Source organism: Rhinopithecus bieti, unplaced genomic scaffold, assembly GCF_001698545.2.
Source record: "Rhinopithecus bieti isolate Rb0 unplaced genomic scaffold, ASM169854v2 scaffold_21649, whole genome shotgun sequence".
Classification (NCBI taxonomy): domain Eukaryota; kingdom Metazoa; phylum Chordata; class Mammalia; order Primates; family Cercopithecidae; genus Rhinopithecus; species Rhinopithecus bieti.
Window position 1 is genome coordinate 1,076,396 of NW_016811584.1, and position 11,743 is coordinate 1,088,138.

Sequence of the window (11,743 nt, forward strand, 5' to 3'; positions counted from 1 at the left end):
TCTTTTCCTAACTTTTAAGATGGATGCTTATCATACTAATTTTCAGCCTTGTTTCATTCTTAAGATAATCCTTCAGACTATAAGGCTTGATTTGGTTATCTTTAAGTTTGCTTGGTTTCTTATAGTCTCTTGCTCTTTATTCATATTTTCAATCTCTTGTTTATTTAAACATATTAAACACACATTAATATTTCATAGTCTTTTTCCTATAATTCCAACTCTTGAAGTATTTGCTTTCTGATTCTGCTGTTTATTCTTTCTACTGGCTATCACTTATAGTGGCCTGTTTTCCTGCAGATGTTGTGATTTTTCTCCTTTTTTTGGTACTGTGTACTAGTTTTTTTTGGAACTTTATCTGGAAAAATACTTTAAGGCCTATTTGGTCCTTTAGAGAATTTGCCTCTGCCAATACCTGGGGACACTACCAACCAAGAATGTAGCTGCTTTAAGCTATATTCTCTACCTGAAGTTTTTAGATCATCTTGCACAGCATACCCATGCAAGAGCCAGCTGTGGTTATGGATTCTGAAAACAAATTTTTTCATCTTTTACTTGGCTTAAAGCTTTAAAACAGAAAATTTTCCCTGGAGTCCCCTAGTCTAATTGTGAGGAGAGGGAATATGGTAAGGTTATTTTTAGTTTGCCTCTGCACTAGCAGTATAGCCATCTGAGATCCCAGCTTCATGTGGTGGTGGTAATAGGGTTTCTACTATCCCTTATCTTGAGTAGGCCCAGACTTCTGTCTCTTTTCTTCAATGTCCTTGTGGCTATGAAAACCAGAGCTCAAGTTCATCTATCTGAAAATTGCCAACAAGGATAAATAACCTGATATGGTTTGGCTGTGTCCCCACCCAAATCTCATCTTGAATTGTAGCTCCCATAATTCCCACATGTCCTGGGAGGTACCCAGTGGGAGGTAATTGAATCATGGGGGTGGGGTCAGTCTTTCCCATACTGTTCTCATGATAGTGAGTAAGTCTCATGAGATCTGAGGTTTTATAAAGAGCAGTTCCCCTGCATACGCTCTCCTGCCTGCTGCCATGTAAGACATGACTTTGCTCTTCATTCGCCTTCTGCCATGATTGTGAGGCCTCCCCAGCCATGTGGAACTGTGAGTTCATTAAACCTCTTTCCTTTATAAATTAGCCAGTCTTGGGTATATATATCTTTATTAGAAGCATGAGAACAGACTAATACATAACCCATGCTCTACTTATCACACAAGCTTCCTGCTATGGCTTAGCTTTGACTCTTGAGGTTCTTTCTTACTCAAGAGCTCGTAAGTACATTTTAAAATATACGTTTAAAAATATATTTCATTCAACATTTTTTGTTGTTTTCAGCAAGAAAACTGACATAAACAATAACAAGCTACTGAAAATATCAGCTGAGCATGAACAGGAGTGAGACTCCCATGTTCAGAAGGGTTCAGGTTGCACAGCTTTGTAGAAAGGTTGATATGAATGGAAATCCCATTTGCAAGAAGTCAGACTATGTCAGGGAACAAACAAGCTTCATCCTGCTAGCCAAATCTAAAGGATTGGTAGTGGCTAAACAAAAAGCAGTCTTGAGAAGGATCCTAAGTATGCTTAAATATTCACTGGGAAAGAATCATGACTGTTTATCAATGTGCCCCAGGTATATGTGAGCAAGTGAGCACTGCTCAGATAGGTGCAGTATCTGAAACACATTATTTCTCTATAATTTAATGAATCATGAGTGTGTGGTCCTTTTTATGTGGAACAAAAGTAAGAAGTTCTCTCTCATACATAACAAGAATATAGTATAAATAAAAACAGGGAAAATCAGAATTAGGATTACCTAAAATGATAAAAGATATTAAAATCTGTTATGATCAGCACTCTTCTCAGGGGGGTATGGCCCCAAATCATGTCCAGTTGTAGCTGACAGCACAGTTTATAGTCGATTCCACATATGAAAGTGATTCATCTGAAATTAACGCTCAAAAACTTTCAACTCGACACACCTAAGCAAAGATGATATTTATAGTGAAAAAACTGATTTGTGCTAACTTCCACAAATACCACAGTAGAAAGCTAGTGTGGGGGTTGGGGTATTGAGAGGGAAAAAAGGAAATCAACTGGATATAGAGAATGGGGTTTAGTCAGAAGGAAGGGCATGGCAGGTTCTACATATACCTCCTTTAGTCAATAAAAATAGATTGATAATAATGAAACTATTTAAGTCTATAAATATTAAATAGGCAGTGGCTCTAAATAGCTTTCAGATATTGCTGCCATAAGGTAAATTTTAAATAAATATTTATGCAGACAATAACAGAAAAAAGCTTTTCTAAAGGGAACATAGTCACAAGGTAAAAAAAATCATATTCTCCCATAAAATATGCCTTTTGCTTCTTTTACAGCCATAAATTCCATAAAATGGAAAGTGATGCAATCGAACATACATGAGAACTGAGGCCAAGAAAGGTCTGTCTCGGTGATGGCCAGAAGAAAAGCCAATCGGAATTACATCACATGCTTTATATGAAGTCCATGTGGACATCAGGCACACTTCATCCGGTCTGAAAATTCTTCCCCCACTTAACGTCTGTGACACAAACTACACCCTGAAAAAAAACACTCTGCCAAGGAAAACAGCTTCTTTTTCACTGCAGATATGGCCCTCATGTCTAGAAAGTGATAGGCTTACTATCATGCAGTTTGGGTTAGGAGGTTTGTAATCCATCAGAGTATAAGAAAATGTGTTATAAATTCAGAATAAAGGAGGAGATCTAACACAGCAGATCAGCGTCTCTGGCAAACACGGGAAACAGAGGGAGTAGCTAATATAGAATACTGGAATGAGTAGATGAAAAATGTGTTAGACTAGGAACAAAGCCTTGTACAGAAAGGAAATGCCATTATTCTTTCCCTACCAGAAAAACAATTATGTATTTGGTATGTTCCATTCTCCGAGGCTTAATGGAGCTCCTGAAAGTAATTCATGCTTTCCATGGCCTCTGAGATTCAGCTCTCACAGTTTGATTCCTCTAACCCTTCAGTGTTGGGGTAGGAATTGGAGTTTCCAACAGATGAGAGTTACACATCTGAGATCTCCCAGAGGCTCAGTTCTCAGAGACAATGTTCATGCCAAAGGACTTGCAAGATGCCAGGATTTCTACCCTGGCTGACTATGTTTTGTATTCCTGCCTTTGCACAAGTTGAGTTTTGCAACCCACCTTCTACCTTTCCAAAATGTAACATCATGTTTTTTTCTATGATGTCATGTTTGTAAAAGCAATTCAGGCATTCACTGATACTTAATTTAATCACAGAGCTTTCAAGAGACCCTACCAGTTCCAACTGCCTGCTCTGGATCAAGATGGAATTGCACACTCTTCCACGTGCCTATTTAAAATACTTTCTTTCCCTCCAATCTACATGATTTATTCATTTTAATAAGTAATGCAAACAGTATGCCCAGGCTTAAATGAGGAATCACACTCATCACTCAAAGTAGGAGAATTGGGCTGGGTGTGGTGGCTCACACCTGTAATCCCAGCACTTTGGGAGGCTGAGGCAGGCAGATCACTTGAGATCAGGAGTTTGAGACCAGCCTGACCAACATGGTGAAACCCCATCTCTACCACAAAAACACAAAAAATAGCTGGTGTGGTTGTGTGCGCCTATAATCCCAGCTACTCAGGAGGCTAGGGTGAGAGATTTGCTTGAACCTGGCAGGTGGAGGCTGCAGTGAGCCGAGATCATACCACTGCACCCCAGCCTGGGTGACAGAGTGAGAACCTGTCTCAAAACAAAAAAAAAAAAAAAAAACCAAGTAGGAGAATTAAGAAAAGTAAGTAATTAATGATAGGAAATATTAGCAATAAATGTTATAGTTCAATCCAATAAGAACATTCTTTCAATGGAGAAAATATTAAAAACTGACCCTTACTAGTACTTTCTAGCTAACTTTTAACAGTAAAAGAGGTGTCCACATGATGTAAGAATTCATTTTATTTGTATTTCTTAGAAATCCATTTTTCCCATTAGTCAAGTTAAATATAACACTTATTGTAATGATTATTATTTGGTTATACTTCTCCAATAATAATATTTATCATTATTAGCTGGTTTTTTGAGCCAGGTACTTTACACTATTTCATTTTAATATTATTTAGTCCATCAGAACCATCCTGTAAGGTTGGTGCTGTCGCCCCTATTTTATAGAAGAAAGTGTGGTCAAGTGACTTTGGTCACTCCTCAAGTCACTCCCTATGCAGCTGGCAAAGGCAGGCTGGAGACTTGCTGGAGTCTGCTTTCATCTTCAGCCTGTGGTCTTTCCACCTCACTCCACTACTTCCCTCAAACATTCTTCTGACCTGACCACTTCTGGAACCATTAAAAGTAACTAGCCATTAAAAGTTAAATCTAACTCAAGGATTGATGGTCTCTCAGACAAACGTGGGCTAATAAAGGTCATGACTTGCTGAAGATCATATAAATGTTTTATTCACCTGGACAGAGTCCATGATGAGGGGCAGAGTTTACAAATTTCATGACATTTTCAGCTGTAGAAGTGGCTTGAACAATCTCCCATTGTGGAATAACAGAGTCAGGGGAAAAGTTTAAGCCAAAACAATAATTTCCCCCAAACTTCTTGAGTTCGCTCGTATCTGTGCCTCTGGTCTTCATTCCCAGAATGATTCAGGCACTGTATGCAGGTCACCCTAGTACTGTGCTCGCCGAACCTCGGCTTAACTCTCTGAGAGGGAGGGACTGCAAGGAAGAAACCAGAGGAAGGACTGAGCAGGGAAACCTATTCAAAACTTTGAGGCAGTCCCTGGTTACATTCAAATCCACTGGACAGTCCCCTCATCTCCACTCCTTGATACACGTTTTCAGCACAATCTCAACATCTAGTTAGAGATGTAAAGTTGACAGAAGTAAGAATAGTTTTGTGTTTTTTCCTTGTGTATACATGCATGCATACACACACACACACACACACACACACACATCGTGATGAAGTAAACGCTAGATAGATATCATTTCCTCCCTATAATTTGCAAACTCAGCAAGGAGTATGCACATATTTCACAACTGATAAAATCATTTAAACATTTTCTCTCCTCTCCCACTGCTTTCTCACAGAGGTCTGCATTACTCCAACTCTACTGCATTTCATAAAGTAACAAACAAGATTAAAACCTAGAACAAGAGAACAGGCATATTTAAGAGCAAGTGGTAGAAAAAGAAAAAAGAAAAAAAAATTTTTAATTGGTGTAGTTATTATTTTCAGAAGCAAAATGATTTAAACAGAGGAATAGATAAAAGCATCTCACAGTCTCAAAAGACCTATTTGGACTATTCATAAATTTAATAATTATGCATATGTAAAAATAATAAATATTCAGGTGCTTGGTCCTTTTAAAGCCCCAAGTTTATTTTGAAAAAATACAATCCAAAATCTTTAAAACTGACAATAACAATACAAACTAATGGAGCAGGTTACTCTAAAATATTTTATAAAGATTCCATAGCAATAGATATGGAATCTATTAGTCCATATTAATGTTACTATTATAACATTATTAGTAACATTAGTACTACTATCAACAACAATGCCTGACATTTGATGGATACTTTCTAGAGATCAGACAAGGAACTAAGGGCTTTAAATGAATAATCTCCTGGAATCATCAGACCAACCCAATGATGTAGGTATTTTCTTACCCGTATTTCATGGATAAAGAAACTGAGGCTTAGGGAATTTTAATAATTTAACTAAAGGGCAGCATTGGGACTCAAAACTATTTATGTCTTAAACACTATGATAAACCACAATAGCTTAATAACTTTTTTTTTCTTTTGAGATGTAGTCTTGCTCTGTCACCCAGGCTGGAGTGCAGTGGTAACATCTCAGCTCACTGCAACCTCTACCTCCCGGGTTCAAGTGATTCTCCTGCCTCAGCCTCCCGAGTACCTGGGATTACAGGTGCATGCCACCATGCCTGGCTAATTTTTGTATTTTTTTGTAGAGACAGGGTTTCACCACGTTAGACAGGCTGGTCTCGAACTCCTGACCTCAGCTGATCTGCCTGCCTCAGCCTCCCAACCTAATAACATTTAAATGAGTTAAATTGGCTTGTAATAGCAAATATTTTGAGACAAACACCTTCTAGGAGAGGCAAGAAATTTGGCAACGATAGCAACTTCAAAAAAATAGCAAACTTAAGTGATGGTGGAAATTTGGAAGAGAGTGGACTATAAATATGTTAATTCCCAAGGAAGAGGAACACCAAAGGAACTCCTAATTAAAGCCTGAACCTCTCAGTAAGGAGAAATTCCACCAAAGGTTTTCTGTGATTGCTTTTTGAAATCTATAGGTCTGAACTAAAAATCTTCTGCATTCTCCTTTGTTGTCCATATATTAAATAATATCACATAAAGCATATTATATGGGTATTTGGAAAAAGTACATATGTAAACTGTAACTTTCTAGTCACATTAAGAACATAAAAGTTTATAACCCTGGACCGTACCTTGGTCTTCATAAACTTGGAGTGACTTTTGTAAACCTCAATTTGTTTGATCTCTTCTTCGCGGTCCTCAGTGTTCAGCACACCATTGGCTTTTAACATCTGGATCTCATCCTCAAGATCCCTTATGTTTCGCTCCAATGAAGCGATTTTTGTGTCCTGTTGGTAAAGAAGAAAAGAAAAATAAAAATAAAGAATACAAATTATTTTTAAGATCATCAAAACAGAATTTAAGAAAGTAATTTTGGTAGTGTTGTTACATATTAACCATGGTGTAGATAGCCCCAAATTCAGAACAATTTATTTTTTTCACAGCTGAGGATCATTTGTGAGATGATAGTTTAAGCTCCCAGTCAAGACCATGTTTCAATACAATACAGAGAATTACCTAGATATGTTTGTCTAATATCTAGGAATCAAATTACAAAAGCAACAGTGATAAAAGTAATCTAAGTGTTAAAAAACAAAACAGAACACCATTTAAGTGGACAGATTTTAATTTGGGATATAGTTTTACCAGTGAATATTTCTGAATCCACTTATAAACACAAAAACAGTTAGTTTATGTGTATATTTTATGGCTGGTTTTATAAGGTATGTTTGGAATTTGACTCTGAGAGAGAAAGAAATTCAAATCTACTAATGGGAAAAAGGATTCTCATCTAAAATACAGACGTAAGTGAAACTAAATAACTGAATCTTGACTTGGTATGACTGATACACTAAATATTGAAAATTTATAGTGATTGGAAATAGTACATCATAATGTCATAATTTATTTGGCGAGCAGTCAGGTCCCTACGTGACAAAAAACATGACTACCTTGCAGGGCATTTCAACCTATTGATTTATGGAGCCAACAACTAGAAATATTACACTCAGATGTGGAATTAATTGGGAAAAAGTTACCAATGACAGACTCCATACACAAGATAGAGCACTAGAAACAATGCATTAGAAAGTAGAGAAGAGAGAGCTCTTATAGGGGAACCAAAACAAAAAAAAAAAAATGACAAAAAAATTTTCCATAACAGTAAGTATTAGGCTTCAATCAGTCTTTGGAATGAAAGTTTGACACATCGAAAACCGACTTCAAGTTTTCTCAGTGTCACATCTGTGTGCCATTTTATTGTACAGAGTTAAGGAGCTCATATTAAATTTGTAACTGAATGCTAATTCAGAACAATCTACCAACTTTTAACCAATTCATTTTCTCAGAATCAAAAAGACTAAGAATTCCAAAAGTAAAGACAATGAATAGGCTATTCTATTTATAAGTAACTCATTTTTAAAAACCTCACAACAAATGTGTCTGTCCTGACTTTGTGGCTATTGTCTACCTTATTTTCCTATAATATATGCCCAATGGTATATCTCCTATGGCAATATAGTAATTATCATTGTTATTATCATTAACATTGTCATCATGTTAAAAGGAGGAAAAGGAGGAGCAGTAAATTTATGCAACTCTATTATGTGCCGAGAACTGAGTGCTCTAAGTTCTGCAGACACTTTTATTAATTCTCAGAAAACTTCAAGAAGATGAAATAAAAGATTTTGAAAATTCCAAGATTATTAGGAAATGGAACATTCTGTAGTATTTCACTTTCTTTTAAAAATAATACCTATTGTATTTTTTCCATTATAAAAGCAATATGATCTGAATTCACAGAAAATGGAGAAAACCTCTAATCCTGCTGTCTAGAAATAACTACCATTAATGTTTTCATGTATATTCTGCCAGTATTTTTCTATTTAGATGCCATTTCTGGAAATCTTCTATACTATCAGTTTAAATTTTAAAAACTGTTATGGACCGAATGTTGAGTCCCCCAAAAATATGTATGTTGAAGCTCTAACCTTCAATGTAATGGTATTTGGAGATGGCGCCTTTGGTGGGTAATTAGGATTAGATGAGGCTAGGAGAGTAGGGCCCTAATGATGGGATTAGACCCCTTATAAGAAGAGACACCAGGAAGCTGCTCACTCTCCCTCTACCAAGAAAGGACACGGGGAGAAGGTGGCTATCTACAAGCCAGGAAGAGAGCCCTCACCAGAGCCTTATCATGCTGGCACCCTAATCTCGGCCTTCTAGCCTCTAGAACTGTGAGAAAAACAAGTCTGCAATATTGAAGCCACCCAGTCTATAGTACTGTGCTAAGACAGTCAAGCTTACAAACATGGGGAGTGATACTTAGTGACTTACTTGAGTCCTGAGCTGTAAGAACTCCATAGATAAAAAGAAAAGCGACCTGGTGCAATGGCTCACGCCTGTAATCCCAGCACTTTGGCAGGCTGAGGCAGGTGGATCACCTGAGGTTGGGAGTTCAAGACCAGCCTAACCAACCAACATGGAGAAACCCCATCTCTACAAAAAATACAAAATTAGCCGGGCATGGTTGTGCATGGCTGTAATCTCAGCCACAAGGCTGAGGCAGAAGAATCCTTGAACCCAGGAGGCGGAGGTTGAAGTGAGGCAAGATCGTGCCATTGCACTCTCCAGCGTGGGCAATAAGAGCCAAACTCTGTCAAGAAAGAAAGAAAGACAGACAGAAAGAAAGAGAGAGAGAGAGAGAGAGAGAGAGAGAGAGAGAAAGAAAAGAAAAGAAAAGAAAAGAAAAGAAAAGAAAAGAAAAGAAAAGAAAAGAAAAGAAAAGAAAGGCAATAATGGAAGTGCTATGGAAAAAGAACTTCTAGAAGTTCATAAGAGACTTTCCAAATAACTAAGAGTCATTTTGAATCAACATGTTTCAGGCTATAAAATCAAAACTCATTAAACAACAATTGAAGAGCTATATAGATAATTATGATTATTCATAATCCTGCCACTCATATATACCCACTATTAACATTTGTGTTCATTCCCATGGAAGCCTTAAGATTATATTTTCACCTTAAAACACACAAAAAGTTATTTCAATTAAAACTCTAATCAATATGATATAGATTTTTTCTCTCTATTGAGATACAAATTGGCTGTTGATGAGATTTACAAATACCTAAGTGCAATATTTAAGCATTTACAAATAGCTAAGTACAATCTTTAGAAGAACTGAACTGTAAAGTAAGTGTGAAGGTAAGGGCTAATATCCCAGCTCTTCCTATATAAAATTTCGATGGATTTTCAACTCAAATCTAAGTGACTATAAAATGTGTGTGTATGTATGTATACATATACATACATATATAAATATATGTATAGGTGGGTATGTGTGTGTGGCACAATACACTTTGACATCTTCACATCTTAGACCTGAATTTTTTCATAACACTTGGTAGAATTCCAACGCCCAATCATGGAGGCAAGAGGAGACGACTCTGCTTCCTCACAAGCCTCAGTTTTCTGAGTTTTACTGAGAAAGTAAACTCCTGAGGCTTTAGTGAGCAAGGACTATAACTGACAACTTCTAAATGGCTTAGATGCAACTTTTCACTGGACTCAAGAATTACATACTACTAAAGAAAAATCAGAACTGGATTGAGATAGAAAGTTTCTTAACATAGCAAAGCTTCTTGACATCTTAAGTTAAAATTTCACCAAACATATTTTGAAACTTTTTTTACTTTTACTAGTTTTCTCAAATTAAGCAACACCCTTCTTTTTTCTCACAAACGTCTTTGTTCCCTGGCTCTGCTGCCCAAGCTGGAGTGCAGTGGTATGATCTCGGCTCACTGCAACCTCCACCTCCCAGGTTCAAGCAATTTTCATGCCTCAGCCTCCCAAGTAGCTGGGATTACCAGCCTGCGCCACCACGTAAAATGAATTTTTGTATTTTTAGTAGTGATGGGGTTTCACCATGTTGGCCAGGCTAGTCTCGAACTCCTGACCTCAAGTGATCCACCCACCTCAGTCTCCCAAAGTGCTGGGATTACAAGTGTGAACCACTGTGCCCAGCCTATATTTCTGTTCTTATACAAAAAGTCAATTTCAAGGGCAACAGAGCTCATACCTCACATCATGAGCACAGAGAAAAGTAAGTAGGAGAATATCATTAGGATTCAAAGGAAAACTGATACAAAAAATACAGATATATCAGACAGTTTTGGGTTGTGCCCAAGAAGATATTCAAAATGCCAAACCAGAGAAGGACTGAGGAAATATAAACATGAAAATAAAAAGCAAACATAATGGCTGGCATGTCTACTACTTTTCAACTGCGTCAGTCCAAAGAATTTAGAGGGAAGGAATTTTATCATTTTCCTTTTTAAAAATCGCTAACACTAAGATAAATGACTAAAATCTTATATATGTAAGGAGGACTATGGAAGTCCATATCAAGTCCTGATATGGCTGAATGTGATATATGGATGTTGAGATACTAAATGCACATGGCTCAGAAAGTCAACGCACTAATCTGGAATAGAGAAAAAAATATATAAATGAAGACATATGTTGTAACTTCCTGAAAAGTGGAGTTTCAGAAGGTAAAGCAACATTTTACGCCCTAATCACCAAAGAGCTTTCTTCCTCTGAACCTTTTTACAAGTTATTTATGACTGATATTTTAAAACAATATATGGAATGATTTTCAAACACACATCTTGATTATATTTCACAAATAAAAAAGCTCTAGAAGCAGTAATTGTGGGCCTGCCTTAGAGATGGGGAAAGTGAAATATAACATAGAGTAGCTTTTCTCAAAGTTCACAGAACCCAAATGCTCCATGAAAAGGGGGTGGCAGGGTCAAGTATGTTTGAGAAATGCTTATTAGGAATTTTCAACGCACATTAACATGAATGGCTCTGGAAAGCCCTGAAGCAAAATAATCTATTTCATTTTGTTTATCAACAGTATTACTGCCTCTAGAAGTCAATTCCTGAAAAAAAATTTAGGCCTGTAATGATCACATTAAGCTCTGGGTAATATTACTAAATTGAAGAGTCAAAACAATAATTTGGATTCTTCAAGGGAAAACTTGCCACAATCACTCCCAATTTAAAATGAAGGGGGCGGGGACTAAATATCTAGATCAGCCTGTCAGCTTCTGTCACTCAAAAGTGGTTTACTGAGCTCCTGTTCTAAGCCCAGCACTTAAGACAACATCAGTAAAAGAACAGACATGGACCCCCATACTCCTGAAACTTAGCACCTCATGTCTCAGGCAATATTTTTCAAATAGTCTTGAGATAGGGCAACCATGAAATTGTTTTGTCTTTATATTTTATTTTGGTTATGGATTGTAAAGATGTAGAAAAAAATTTTCAGGGAAAAAATAAACATCTGAAAAATGTTTGCT

General features: G+C 36.9%; 1 protein-coding gene across 1 annotated transcript in view; it reads right to left on the minus strand.

The window, feature by feature from the left end:
- The window catches only part of ERC2 (ELKS/RAB6-interacting/CAST family member 2), a 905,732-nt gene that overhangs the window by 565,949 nt on the left and 328,040 nt on the right, over positions 1 to 11,743 (minus strand). The window contains 1 exon segment of the mRNA XM_017894219.1: positions 6,509 to 6,664. Within this exon segment, the coding sequence (XP_017749708.1) occupies positions 6,509 to 6,664 (156 nt within the window).